The 15,687-nt window shown below is 39.1% G+C and overlaps 1 protein-coding gene across 1 annotated transcript; it reads right to left on the reverse strand.

The window, feature by feature from the left end:
• Positions 1 to 6,029: 6,029 nt before the first annotated feature.
• LOC111781636 (serine carboxypeptidase-like 40) lies at positions 6,030 to 8,400 on the reverse strand. Its single transcript, XM_087120216.1, has 6 exons — positions 7,874 to 8,400; positions 7,635 to 7,742; positions 7,276 to 7,550; positions 6,594 to 7,066; positions 6,408 to 6,513; positions 6,030 to 6,335 (listed from the first exon to the last, which is right to left on the reverse strand). The coding sequence occupies exons 1-6, from the start codon at positions 8,376 to 8,378 to the stop codon at positions 6,168 to 6,170; spliced, it is 1,635 nt and encodes a 544-aa protein (XP_086976342.1). The 5' UTR covers positions 8,379 to 8,400; the 3' UTR covers positions 6,030 to 6,167.
• Positions 8,401 to 15,687: the final 7,287 nt, after the last annotated feature.

Consider the following 15,687-nt stretch of genomic DNA (forward strand, 5'->3'; position numbering starts at 1 on the left):
GCGAACTGTAGTTCATGGCAGCAACTGTTGAGATATGATTCAAAGTATTCAAAATGAAGATATGATTTAAAGTAGTTGAGATATGTTCAAATATTCAAACTACAAAGATTTTAGGAGATTGTTAGTAGATTTGAATTTATCTAGATTTCTATCATTTACTTATTTCTGGTCTACTGGATAAGCTATAAATAGTGTAATTGTTAACCCTCCAAGCATTGAGTTAGAAAACATTATAAAGCACTGCAGCTTCTATCTATTCCTATCTCTTTCACTATCCTTTTCCAACAATTTTGGTATCAGAGCCAAGTTCGTTTGACACGAGGGTGAGAGATTATTTTCTTTCACAAAACAAAAATGGTAGTAGCTGGTTTTTCTTCCTCTGCACCGTTGTTACCCATCTTTAATGGTGAGAAATATGAGTGGTGGAGCATCAAGATGAAGACCTTGCTCAGATCGCAGGAGCTATGGGACTTGGTGGAGCACGAGTTTGTTGATGTAACGACCCGAAATTTCAAAAGTCTCGAGCAACGAATCGTTACTCGGTGACGTACAAAAATGAAAATGCATAAAATTTAAAATATTTAAACTCATGCATGCAATTTGAGATCTAATTAAAAATAGTAATGAAAATCTTATTTTCACACAAAGACAAGAAGAGATCACTAAAATACATCACATCAAACGATCTAAAACACGTGAAATGCAGGATTTGAAGGCAAAGCACAAAGAAGACTACAGACTCAAATGTGATGGGATTCTCTATAGCCAACAACCCACGTGTGCCTTTGCCTCGACTGCTACATCAAACTCCACCTGAAGATGAGTATATAAAATATACTCAGTAAGCAGCTTGCTGGTAGTTTGAATCTCTTAGTTAAGTCTTATTGATCTTGTTCATCGTTTGGTATCTTATTCTCTTTTGGGGATTTGTCCCCCTCGTATCGACTTTGTCTAGATCACACCTTAAATTTTCTCATTCTAGTTTCTCTTAGTTCATGGTCCTATCTGGACCTCCAGCCCTCGAAATACTCTTAAGTTCTCTAGGTCACTAGGCTAATTGTCTCTACTAGTCTCTCTTCTTCATCATCAAATCTCAACGACCTCGAAGCGCGACCTCGATACTCAAGGTTCATGCATTTTAGGAATCGACCAACTCTCAAGTGTACCACTGTAGACCCCTGTCACTCGTGACAGGTTCACTTAAAAGAAACTAACTGGCAAGCTTCCTATAAGTCCCTACAAGGTACCATCAACAATAAAATGACCAGTTCTATGGTTACGCGGACCCCTGACAATCGAGTCAAGTTCATGATTAGAGGTTAGTTGGCGAACCCCTAATCGTCCCCAGATAACTGCTAACTCATATGCATGAACAATAAATCTCGTGACAGGTTCACTAATAGGAAATTAACGGGTAAACTTGCTACAATTCCCCACAAGGTACATTCAGGAATAAAAATGGCCAGTTCTATAGTTACGCGGACCCCTGACAATCGAGTCAGGTTTACGATTAGAGGTTAGTTGGCAAACCCCTAATCGTCCCCGGATAACCGCTAACTCATAGGCATGAGCAATATCACCTCGACCAACTCTAATGTACCACTATGGACCCCTGTCACTCGTGACAGGTTCACTAATAGGAAATTAACTGGCAAACTTCCTACAAGTCCCCACAAGGTACCCTCAAGAATAAAATGGCCAGTTCTATAGTTACGCGAACCCCTGACAATCGAGTCGGGTTTACGATTAGAGGTTAGTTGGCGAACCCCTAATCGTCCCTGGATAACCGCTAACTCATAGGCATGAGCAATATCACCTCGACCAACTCTAATGTACCATTGTGGACCCCTATCACTCGTGACAGGTTCACTAATAGGAAATTAAGTGGCAAACTTCCCACAAGTCCCCACAAGGTACTCTCAAGAATAAAATGGCTAGTTCTATAGTTATGCGGACCCCTGACAATCAAGTCAGGTTTACGGTTAGGGGTTAGTTGGCGAACCCCTAATCGTCCCCGGGTAACCGCTAATACTGTAACATGCGTGACGGAGGCATAACTTAATCATCTAATCATGGAAAGCTAGTCATGAATCTCAGTTCTTAAGGTAGTTGCATACGCGTTTCAGTAAAATTTCAACAAACATACTCATTCTATGCTCAAACTTCTAAAACATACTTCTTATATCATAGTTTCATGTATACTATGAGCATAGTTAAATCCAAGGTTCCGAGGTGCCACTTACCTAAAACATTTGATGTTTTTGTTCGGATTTTTGTTTTGGAGGGTTCCAAAATTTGCCAAACTCCCCAGATAATTCCTCTGCATGCTCGCTGTCGCCTCTCCCTCTGATTCGTTTCCGACGCCTACAATCCTCAAATCTCGTAGATCCAAAGTGATATCTCGATTCCCCGTTCCCTTCTGCCCATCTCGACTCTTTTTCTCCACTAACCTCAAGCTCCAAGCCTCGGCGGTGGAAATCCTCAAACTTTTCCCCTAATCGATCAGATGGCGCTTGTGGGTCTCAACCGCGAAGCTTCCGGCCAACGTGGACTCGCAACGAGTTCTCCCAATGGTTGGTCTCCAAGAGTTTGTGAGCTCCTCCTCCATTTCCGACGTCTCTCAAACCCTCTTCTTCTGCCCTCGAAAGGTCCTTGAAAATGGGCTACTCCACAGTCTTTTCTGCCTGCGGTTTTCGGCGGTGGCAAGGCAGAGTCCCCCTGCCACACGCTTTCTTTCATTCATTCTTTCATTCATTCTTTCATTCTTTCATGCTTTCTTTCTTTCTTTCTTTTATTTTTATTTTTTATTTTATTTTATTTCATTATTATTATTATTATTATTTTTTATCGAATGTGTATTATAGTTGATGTATTAGAGCAGACAATAGAAGAAAATGAGAGACGAAGAGAAATCAAGAAAAACGATGCCAAGGCCCTATTCACTATTCAGCAAGCAGTTCATGAGACTACCTTTTCACGACCACCTCAAAGCAGGCATGGTCAATTCTACCGAAGGAGTTTCTAGGAGATTCAAAGGTCATAATAGTGAAATTGCAATCTCTAAGACGTGATTTTGAAACGACGAATGGCAAATCAATTGCTGATTTTTTGTCAAGAGCAATGACAATAGTCAGTCAGATGCGTACCTATGGAAAGAAAATTTCAGACGAAACAATTGTTGCAAAGGTGTTGAGAAGCTTGACTCCAAAGTTTGACCATGTGGTGGCTGCCATAGAAGAAGCTAAGGATCTATCCATACTCTCCGTTTATGAACTGATGGGCTCGCTTCAGGCTCATGAGGCAAGAATCAATAGATCATCAGAAAGGAACGAAAAAAAGGCACTTCAAGTGAAGGAGACAACCAACCACGAAAACAACGAAAGAGAAAATATTCATTTAGCAGGTAGAAGTCATGGAAGAGGAGGATTTCGCAACTTCCATTGGTGGTCGTGATAACAGGTGGAGAAGTGATGGACAGAGACAATTCAATGAACAAAGGAATGTCATACAATGTTACCATTGCAGAAGGTATGGGCACACAAAATCTGATTGTTGATATAAAAATCAACGAATGAATTTTGCAGCAGAGAATGAAGAAGAAGAAGAAAAGCTGCTTATGGCGTGCATGGATACTAATCCAAAAAAAGGTAACTTATGGTTTGTTGATAGTGGATGCTCGAACCATATGACAAGCACCAAATCCTTATTCAAAGAGCTTGATGAGACGCAAAAAATTAAGGTGCAACTTGGAAACACAAAAGAGATGCAAGTTGAGGGAAAAGGTACAATGAAAGTCAAAACTAGTCATGGTAAGATAAAACAATTAGATAATATTCAATCTGTACCTGATTTAGGGTACAATTTATTGAGTGTTGGACAATTGATGACCAGAGGATATTCAGTTCTATTTGATGACAACGCATGTGTCATTACACATAAGAAATGAGGCCATAAAGTTCAAATTGCCATGACTTCAAATAAGATGTTTCCACTCCATGTTTCTAACATGGAGGATTTTGCTCTTACTGCTAGCACGAAAGATGACTCAACATTATAACATCTCAGATATGGACATCTTCATATGAACGGCCTGAAAATACTCAAGGATAAATGTATGGTTTTCGGATTACCAAGAATTGATTCAACTAATTTGTGTGAAGGATGCATTTATGGCAAGCAGACTAGGAAGTCCTTTCCTGTTGGAAAAGCTAAAAGAGCTTTAGCTTATCTAGAACTAATTCATGCTGATTTATGTGGGCCAATGCAAACGAAGCCCTTGTGTGGGAGTACATACTTTTTACTATTCAGTGATAACTATAGTCGCATGAGCTGGGTTTACTTCCTACAACATAAGTTAGAAACTTTTCAGAAGTTCCAGATTTTTAAAGCTACGGTGGAGAATCAAAGTGGCTGTCACATTAAAGTTTTTCGCATAGACAGAGGTGGTGAGTTCATATCTAAAGAGTTTAATCTGTTTTGTGAAGAAGAGAGCATCCAAAGGGAGTTAACAGCTCCCTACACTCCAGAACAAAATGGAATCGCTGAACGAAAAAATCGAACTATTGTGGAGATGACAAGAAGTATGTTACAAGCAAGGAGACTTCTAAACCAATTTTGGGCAGAAGCCGTAGCAACATCTGTTTATCTATTAAAGATCTCACCAACAAAGGCGGTTATGAATCGAACTCCTTACGAAGTATGGCATGGAAGGAAACCATCTGTAAGTCATTTACGAATCTTTGGTTGTGTTGTTTATGCTTTGAAACATCCTCAAATTCATCAAAAGCTTGATGAAAAATCTAAAAAATGCATTTTTATTGGCTATTGTAATCAGTCAAAGGCATATAAATTATACAACCCCATCAGTGAAAAGATTTTAGTTAGAAGGGATGTAATATTTAATGAAAACGTGAGATGAGATTGGAGTAAAGAACAGGAGCAGCAAAAGATTACAGTTGAAGTTTCCCCACATGAAGAGACAATGGTCAACTCCAATGCATCTCGTAGTGCATCCACTGCAACACAAAGTGTGTCAAATTCATCATATTCAGCATCACTGAACAACAATTCTTCGGAAGAGCTTTCAGATGAGATACCTCCAAGGAAGTATAAATCTTTAGCTGACATATATGCATCATGTCAGCTTGCTCTTACTATTTCAGACCCTATGAATTATGAAGAAGCAACTGAAAAAGAAGAGCGAAAGAAAGCTATGGTAGAAGAGATGCAGTCCATTGAGAAAAATGGAACATGAGATATGGTTGACTTGCCAAACGAAAAGTTCTATGGAGATTTACATGGGACATGCAGCCCATTGCGGTGGCCTGTTTATCAATTTGATGGAGATTTACAAGAAGAGGTTTATGTAACACCGCCATAGGGATTCACAAAGGAAGACAAAGAAACAAAGGTATACAAGCTGAGATAGACATTGTACGGGTTAAAGCAGACATACTTATAAAGGCCTTGTCAAAAGAAAAGCTCTGTACTTGACATCTGCAACTTTGAATCAAGGGGGGAGTGTTGAGATAGGATTCAAAGTATTCAAAATAAAGATATGATTTAAAGCAGTTGAGATATGTTCAAATATTCAAACTACCGATTTTAGGAGATTGCTAGTAGATTTGAATTGAGGTAGATTTCCATCATTTATTTATTTCTGATCCAGTGTATAAGCTATAAATACTGGAATTGTGTAACCCTCTCAGCATTGAGTTAAAAAACATTAATAAAGCACGGCAGCTTCTATCTATTCCTATCTCTTTTACTATCCCTTTTTCCAACCACAACTGTGGCGTCATGCCAAGTACCTAGTCCCTCTCTCCTTCTCTATTTAAATGAAGATTGCCCCGCATAGAATGGGTCTCCTCAAAGCCCCAACCTCGCAGCTTAAATGAACATTTTTAACCAAAGCTTATAATTCAAAAAAATTATTTTAGTTTAATAATAACAAGATGGAAAATCAAACTTTTAACGTTGAGCTATGTGTGAATTGATTTGGATAAAAAATTAAAAACAGACATAATCACTTGAGATCAAGATCGTTAACGGTTTATTATTCATTCCGATTATAGGTATTAGTATTACATATTGACATTGGAGGTATCTAAGAAGAACCTAATTTAAAAAAGATTAATGGAAAGTTAAAATTACATATGGAAAAAATGTTATGAAGAATGAGACGAAGGAGAAGAGGGCGGGAGAGAAGTCCCTTTAAGGAAGTGTGTGATAAGTGCAAGGGCTCTTCTTGGTTGGAAGCTTGGCACTTCATGACCTGCCCCTCTCACGGTCGCCAACGTCAACTCCCCTTCGTACACTTCTGCATACCCTCCGACCTATTAATTTAACGTGAGCTTAAATTAAATACTCGTTTATTTTAATAAGGAAATAGAGTTACAAGAACGTACCTCATGATGAACGAACCAGGGGTACCAAGATTTCTTGACCGAAAGCTTCATCGTGGCGATAGAGTCTTTGGTGGAAGTAATGGGTACATTTCCATCGGTGTCACCACTAAAATCAATATTGTAGTTAATTATACTACTCATAATTATTACCATTTTCTCGAGAACTAATAGTCATTGTTCAATTACCTAAAAACCCAGACTCGTAATCCATTGTCCATGAACTCGCGCAATAGAGGAATAATAGTGGAAGCACTATCGGTCCAGTCCTTGAGGACATCGTTACAAAGATCCCAATCGTGTGCAAGCTTCGTCACGTTGGCATGCATCGCCCTTTGAACCTCTGCCTGGTTCAAGTACGCATATGTGTAGTCATCAGTACAAGGATCGTAGTTCATCACTGACGCTTTCCTTGGCTGATGTGTTAGGTTACTATTCAAACATAGTGGATAGTAGATGTTGTACATGTCGATCATTTGTATGTTAGAGTATGCTATTTTCGACGCCGCTAAGCACTGCGGGCTCTGTACCGTCAAGTTTGGCGAGAAGTCACAATACTTCTTTATGTCGTTTGCAGTTCTGTCGGCAATTAGTGCATGGGATGCGAAGAAATCGTACGTTCCAATTTGATCTGTCTCATCATTGAGCACTGCATTTCCAATCTGAAAACAACCAATAAGAAAAGAAATTCAATGACGTAGGTCGTGTGGGGAAAACCCATTTGAAATGAAGTTCATCAAGTGAGGAAAATAAAAAGTTTCCTTCTTCTTCCCATCCCAATTTAAAAGGTTTTAAAGAAACTCATATATTGTTTCCATTTTGAATTTAATTTCTTCTTAAGAAATTCGGAGAGAGAAAGAGATATACTTACAATAATACCCTTGAGATTGACGATCGTCTTTCCAACCTTCTTATTGTGTGAGAGAACAACATGAGCGAGCTGAGGGACGTAGTGACCAGCGTAACTCTCACCAGAGATATAGAAATCTCGATCTTTATACTCTGGGAACCTCTCCAACCAATTCACCAAAAATGCATAGTTGTCTTTTGCCGTATTATTATCTCCGTTGTTTTTGTAATCCGATGTAGTATTGGAGTAGGAGAATCCCACTCCTGCCGGAGATTCCAAAAACAACACATTTGCCACTAGCAATTTTTTAAAAATATAAATAATTTTTCATAATTAATAACTTAACCATGAAAATCTATAAATGTTTAAACAATTAGTACCATGAATCCATGAGAAGTCGTTTTGAAAGAGGGTTTTCCCGTCGCTACCAGCTCGGAAAGGACCGAGTTCACCCATGGCTCCATAACCGAGAGACGAACACCCAGGCCCTACACAATTAATCATTTATTAACCCATCCCATCATGTTTTTTTACTCAAATTATATTAGAAAGAAAAAAATTTATCATTTGAAATAACATATTTTTTTTAATTTCACTTAAATCCAGGTCGCCGACGAACCTCCATTGAGCCAGAGAAGAAGCGGCAACGAGGCCTTGTTTTCAGGAGATTCAACGAAGTAGTAATAAAAAGCTCGGCCGGCGGATTTGTTGACTGTCACATAGCCGCCGTACTGCGATAACTCAACCCTAGGCGGTTGTCCCGGCAGCCGTTCGATTTTGTCCTGCTGCTTCAGTCCGGTCTGATCGTAAATCTCAACCGTCGGCAAAACATCGGTGTTTTGATCTGGCACGTGGTTTCGGACGAAAAAATCGGATGAATCGGCGGAGTTGGTGAAAAACTTGGCCTTGTAGAGAGCGTCAAGAGCTTCCTTCTGATTCTTGGCGGCGATTTGAAACGCAAAGAAGGAGACGAAGAAACATAGGAGAATTGAGTGATCGGCTACCATTGAGATCGTTGGTAGTCTCCGGTGGATGAAATCGGAATGGAAAACGGAGGAGTTAAATAAGGAAAGAATTTCTAATCCAGGCTCATGAATATCTATCTGTACAATCTCTAAATTCATACAATTGTTTGAAGAATGGTTTGAAGGCCACGAGGGTTTGGTAAGAATCCTCAAAACTTAAAATAACCAATTAATTTGTTGTGTCACCCTCGAATCATGTTGGGCCATGTCATGTCGATTGAATTCCAACATTTGGATGGTCTACCGAAACTAATTTAATTATATCAATTTTGTTAGTACAATAAATAAATCACGAAAGATATAATAAATGATATGATAAGCGTTATGAGAAATGATATGATACGAAGAATACGCTAGCAAGGTTGTATTAGTTAATAATGAAAGTTGAAAAATGTTGGGACCTCATGTATTATTATGTGTGCTCATGCATTTGGGGATACCTCTTATCGTTCACGGTAGTACGGACGTGTACGCTACGAGGTAGGAGAACAATCATTTTGTTTATCAAAATGCTGGCATGACGGTAGCTATTCCTAACAGGTGTCCGACATCAACAGCTACCAGAGAATGCTCGGCCGACTAAAAATGAGCCTAGGAGGTGTGTGGACCGATTGGTAGGTCCATACTCTGCGCATATGGACTATGTGTAGGAAAATTAAGTACACATCCAAGTTGCCCGTTAGGATAGCCGCCGTAGGAAATAGACTTTTATAATAGGTCTCATTCATGAAATTGTATATGTTTGCATTTAACCTTGATACGTGTACTCAAGCCATGCTCTATTCTTATTTTCTCACGTAAAGGCAAGACATCGCTATACAGTTGACGACGACATCGCAACTCGAGACCATGTGTAACGAATCACAAAAAAGAAAAAAGAAAATTACCCAGTCACTAGAAAACTCACGAGTTTTTCGGCAACCGCCGAAAATAACGGGAGGGTCGCGAAAATACGCTCCACCACCCTCTCCAAATGCCCATCTTTGAGAGAGAGAGAGCTCCGGAGATGTCTGAAAATTAAACCCACGAGAGAGAGAGAGAGAGAGAGAGAGAGAGAGAGAGAGAGAGAGAGAGAGAGAGAGAGAGAGAGAGAGAGAGAGAGAGAGAGAGAGAGAGAGAGAGAGAGAGAGAGAGAGAGAGAGAGCTCCGGAGATGTCTGAAAATTAAACCCACGACCTTAAACAACTAGATCGGACGTCGAAATGCTCAAAATGCTTGTGAAAGGGACTGTCGACCTGTAGGACACGTGATAGCTCTCCAAAAGTAGAATTATATAAAGCATTTTTTGTAGTTAACTATGAACTCATACAAACCATTTTTTCATTATTTTCTCCATTTGTTCTAATTAGTATGCATAACATAGTTCATTGTGGTTCAACATGAAAAGAATATCAATTTGCATGAATCGAGTCTAATTGTATATTTAATTGAGTTAGTTGGAAAAATTTCAGAACATCTATGCTGAAGCATGATGCTGTAGCAAATCTGGGAACAACACTGTTGGTATATTTGAAACAAATTGTTGACTTTCAAAAAGTAAATTTTCGAGAATAACATGGAAATTTTAATCCACATCAGCCGTACAAGTGGGTCATTGACTACCCAATATGGAACATTGAAAATTTATTCCTTCTCGGCCCTAAATGGGAGGAAATACACAATATAAAAGAAAAATGAATACCTAAAAAGAGGGGAGCCACATTTTAGAAAAAGAAAACCCTAATCGAGCAGTTGTTGACGGCACGAAAAAGAAGACCAAGAAGGATTGATTAGGGCAAAGAGGTGGACGTGAGATCTCAAAAGAAGGGAACTATCATTCAAGAAATGCAACAAAGCTTGATTACTCTCTATTTCCTTACTCTTTTCTCTTCTTCCATCACTTTTATATGATTGAGATGTGGGTTTCTCTATTTAATTTAATTTGTATGGAGAGCTAAACTTTATAGGAGAGTCGAGAGAGTTTTATATAGTTTAAGTATGTTAACGGTATGATTTTAGTTTATTAAAGAGTTATTGTTAATTATTTGCATGTGTGTTTAATTAGCTACTCTATATGCATGATTGTTCTCTTCTTTGGAGAGAAGAGAGGGAGCAATGAATCCTGTTTAATACTCTAGTTTCATTGCAATGATACTCGAAGGTAATAAAAAGGTTAGGAATAATTCTTCTCCTACTGCTTTGTTAATAGAAATTTCAAACTACTAATAAGTATGGATCACCCTCACCTCCTAAATGAGCTTGAGAATCTATTAAAAGAAACTAAAATCTACCACAAAAAACTCAACAATTTATCTATCTAATCTCTCTTAGTCGAACCTTCCTCGTTATTGTTTATTTTCTCATCATTTTCTGTTTTTCGACAGTAGTGGCACTTTGAGCTAATTTCGTTTCATTAGTTTTAAATCACCAACACCATTTGAATGTTACCCACAAACTCACTTCATTTTTAGCTCTACAATTAACCAAAAAGATACTTATACTTGTGATAGTGTATACTTGCACTTATTCTTGTGAATTTTACATCATTTTATATTATATACATCCACAAGCGATCAATATGTTACATGCAGTGCCATCGTTGTCGCATCATCGTTGAGAGGAAAATCGAAAATTAGATTTTTGGATGAATTCTCGATCTCACTCCACAAACGTCCAACAACCACGAAACTTCGTGGGAGAGAGTAGGAAAAGTCGAAAGAGAGACATTGAGAGAAAAAGGAAGAGAAACGACGTAAAAATTCGTTGCGGAAAGGAGAGAAAAAATAGCGCCAGAGAATCGCTTTGAGTCGGGTAAGGAAGAAGAGATCTGTTAGATACCTGCGGCCCTAAATCATCGGCCCAGTCCAGCCGCAACCCGGCGAGCCGTACTTGATCCGCGAACCGCCCCCGTAACCTGAACTACCAACCCAACCGGCAACCAAATGCAACTGCAGCCTAACCCGAGGATCCGAGGCCAATTCTAGTTCGACCCAAAACCCAAGTTCAGCTCGATATCCCAACCTGCAGGAGATCAGTCGTAAGCGCGACCTGCGAGCTAATCCGGACCAAACCTTGATCCGCGCCTTGACCCGTATCAAGTTGAGGCATAAGCAGCCCTTCAGCTTGAGCGGCTGGGATGGCGCGACGGCTTTTCCGGCAGCTCGTCTGCTGCTTTTGGCTCGGCTTGCATTTTTAGCTCTGTTTCTACTTTTTCGACCCTCCTGGACCTGTTTCCAGCCCCGGTTAAGGTAATCGAGGCCGTTTTAGATTCGTATTTCACATTGTTAGTTAGATTTTTAGTTAAAATGTGAAATACTAATGAAAAGTGACGAATGGTGCGATAGGAAGCAAACCTCAGTAATCTTTGGAGCAGCTCTCGAGGAACGGGAGCTTACGTTAATTAAATTAGGGAGTACTTCGGCTAAGGTTAATCAAGTACGTGGTCTTACTATAGGATAGGCTAGAAATTGTATGAGTTACAATTTTTGATAATATATGAGTTATGATGATGTATGAGGTATATCGTATGATGTCGTATACTAGTAGATGATGATGCATGAGTATATGATGATGTATGAGTTATGATACATTATGATGTGCGTAATATATATATTTTGATGTATGATGTACTTGATATGCTTGATACAGTTTATGGCGATATGATGAATATGATGATTGCATGATGTTTAACTTAATATGTTGATGTTTTCCATATTATACATGCTTTATGATGATGAGTGTCATATTTCATCATGTCGATAGACCAATATAGGACACATGAAAATGATATTAATATCAATATTCATGAGCATGTGTTACTTAATATAACAAAGAGATGATATTAGAGGTTGTGTCAGAAGAGATGATAAGATGGGATTTAGAGGGACATTATGCATGTTGTATGTTATAGGCATTGGGATATTTGCCAGAGATATGAGTGCGGACGCGCACATTACGATGATGAAGTTGTTTATGGGGTGGGGTTCCGCTAACCTCCAGACGTCGTTACGCATTAGCGTGACCAGAGAGGGTCCAGGAGGTGTGCGAGCCCACCTAGAGATTCACACTCGCACGTGTAGGTCGTGTGTAGGGAAGTACTACTCATTCATAGTTGTTCGAGACTGGAGGCCACCCTTAGATGAGATAGAGATAGGTCCCAAGAGCATGATTGTATGTGTTTGCATTTGCATGACCTCCTATATAGTGGGGCCACTTACTGAATATTTTTTGAAGGCAAGACGCACGTGTACAGAGGACGGCAGCATCGCTAGCATAGACTGTGGCATGTGCATAGAGTAGATTCATATTTAAATTCGTAATCTTGCATTTCATTGTTTTAAATTATTTTTTAATTGTTTTTGTTTTCTCTAAATTTTAATATTTCGTATTTAAACACCTAACACCATGACTGTGTTTTCTAGACAAGATGATGTTTTAAATGTTTTTGACATGGTTTTCTAGACAAGATGATGTTTTAAATGTTTTTGACATTTATACGATAGATGATGTTTTCTTTTAAGAGTTATATTTCTGCATTAGAGATAAGCATGAGACGTTAGTAGGACTCTAAGTAAGCAGAAATCTAGGGTCCTTACACCGTGGCACATGCATAGATAGTTGTACTTATTTTCTTAGACTTAGGTCAGAATCGGGGTTTTTTTTTATTATTTTAAAAATTATTTATTTTATTTAATATTTCGTTGTGTCGTTTTAAAGATGTTTTCGAACATGTAAGTCCTAGTATTTTTTGATAAAGTTTAAACGATTATTTTCGATAATCACTCTTAAGTAAAGATCTAAGGTAGTTACAAATGTTAAGACCTAAGAGTCTTCGAGTACCTAAGAGTTTTCAGCAAGACGCATCACTTCGAGTACCTAAGAGTCTTCGGTTGTACAACACATGTTAAGATGACAAAACCATATATCAAAAAGCTTGGTGACAGAAGCCAAAAGATGGTGAATTTTGGCGTAGAGGATGGGACTAAGACGCACAGGCTGTATGATCCGCAACATGAGAAAATTCGTGAGTAGAGATTTTGTATTTGAAGAAGAGAAGAAGTGGAATTGGTGCATTGTTGTCGATAACAAGCAGGTTGTTACAGAGTTCACTACTGTGAAACTAGAGGGAGACCCAATAGACCTAGAAAGTGCCCCTACAACAACACCAACATGTCCACACATATCATCACCGGTACACCAAAAGGCGCGATGGACTCTCTAGAATAAGAGAGCTCAGACGAGAGCACAAGAGGATCCACAACAAAGGATGAACCAAAGAAGTTTCGTTTTCATGTTGAAATTTATGCGGATAAACTTGAAGAAGAATTGAATCTAAATGAGTTAGTGTTGCTCGCGGTCGAGGAGCCCACAACCTACCATGTGGCAGCAACTGAGACGATGTGGCAGGAGGGCATGCAAAAAGAGCTTCAAGCATTGAGAATAACAAGAAATGGGCACTAACTAACTTACCGTTCGGACACAAGCCCATCGGTTTGAAGTGAGTGTTTAAGTTGAAGAAGAATAGTGAAGGAAATGTCATCAAGCATAAAGCAAGACTCGTGACAAAGGGATACGTGCAACGACAAGGAGTTGATTTTGAGGAGGTTTTTGGCTTGTGGCCAGACTGGACACTATAAGGTTGATTTTTACCCTTGCAGCTTAACACGGGTGGGAGATCATTCACTTGGACGTCAAATCAGCATTTCTAAATGGTGACCTCTAAGAATAAGTGTATGTTGCCAAACCAGAAGGGTTCGTCATCAAAGCCGAAGAACACAAAGTGTACAAGTTGTCAAGGATCCTCTACGGTTTACGGCAAGCACCAAGGGCCTGGAACATAGGTCTTGACAAGAGCTTAAAGTGTCTGGACTTCATGAAGTGCTCGCAAGAACAAGGAGTGTATACCAGAAACAGTGGGGCTGAAACAATCATAGTTGGCATATACGTTGATGACCTGATCAGCACTGGTACAAGAGTGGAAGGCGTCAAAGAGTTCAAGTAGCAAATGGCGAAAGAATTTGAGACGAATGATCTTTGGTTACTTACGTACTACCTCGGTATTGAAGTGGACCAAAGGAAAGATTGCATCATGCGTAAGCAATCGACCTATGCTAAGAAGTTGTTGCAGCAATTTAAGATGATAGAGTGCAACCCAACCAAGTATCACATGGAAGCAAAGTCACAACTCGGGAAAGATGGTGAAGGATATTAAATAAAAGGTATGGTTTCCTTAGATTTCGTTAGTTGTATTTTACTTTTCAAAAGTCTGAATTAATGCTACCAAATGCAAGAGCGTAATTTTTGCTGGCCATTTGGCCAAATTTGTGCGCAAGTTTTTGCCCACTACTTTCGATTTTTAGAATTACAGTTGTTATTTAAACTATTCAAACAGAATGGAAATTATATGATCCAGTCTTCAGCAAATCTCTCTCCTTTTACTTTCCGTTATTTTTTCTTTCCAGAAATTTTCCTTCGCCCGTTTTTCATCGGTGGTATATCATTGCAGAGGAGCCAAATTTATCAATAGTCTAGTTGAATAGCTCAAGTGGTTAGAGCGTCGACCTAACAACATACAAGTGTCAAGTTCGAGTAGAAGAAAATGCAAAGCGCGAAAATACACACATCCGTGGGGTCCATCCCCGGGAAGGAGAAACGTTCAAGTAGCCGGGTAGTTTGACAATTAAAGCATAATTGAGCCACATCTAGTAGTTGCACCCCCCCCCAACAAGCGTGAACTAGATGTCGTAAATATTCTTCTAGAAAACATTTGAATCACTTAAACGTTATCATCAAGAACATGAATAACTCTATCCTAGATGTCCAAATACTCCACAACTTTACATTATGTTGAAGAACACTTGGAAAGTCAATTCGGCCTAGCATTTCTTAAACACCCATATCTTATTTCACAAGTTTTCCAAGTTCATCCTCTCGAGCAATATACACTTGGTAGTATCCGAACATAAGTCCAATATTTTGAAGTATTTGGCCTCATGGAGCTGATAGAACAAATCGAATATAATGGTAATGGGTAATTTTTGTGTACTGTCACTTTATTTAGCGCCCTTTAATCAATGCACAAACATAATGTCCAATCTTTCTTTTTCTGAAATAGTACCACGGCTCCATAAGATGCTTTTGCAAGATGGATGAACCCTACAACTCTTCTAATTTGTTTCCTCAGGTTAGATATGGTGAACCCTACAACTCTTTAATTCCACGTAGGAGCTAAATTTTGCGGTTATGCCCCATTAAGGTTGTAAGTTCTTTGGTTACTATGTTCGTAAAGTGTTACTATGTTCTCCGTGCATGACCCTACTACTACCACAAAGATAGGGCAAGGGATAGGGCATGACCTTCCTAATGTTACTATGTTCTCCCGGCATGACCCGACTGATAGGGCAAGGGATAGGGCATGGCCTTCCTAATA

Source organism: Cucurbita pepo, chromosome 19 (genome assembly GCF_057944985.1).
Source record: "Cucurbita pepo subsp. pepo isolate OVF chromosome 19, ASM5794498v1, whole genome shotgun sequence".
NCBI classification, from domain to species: domain Eukaryota; kingdom Viridiplantae; phylum Streptophyta; class Magnoliopsida; order Cucurbitales; family Cucurbitaceae; genus Cucurbita; species Cucurbita pepo.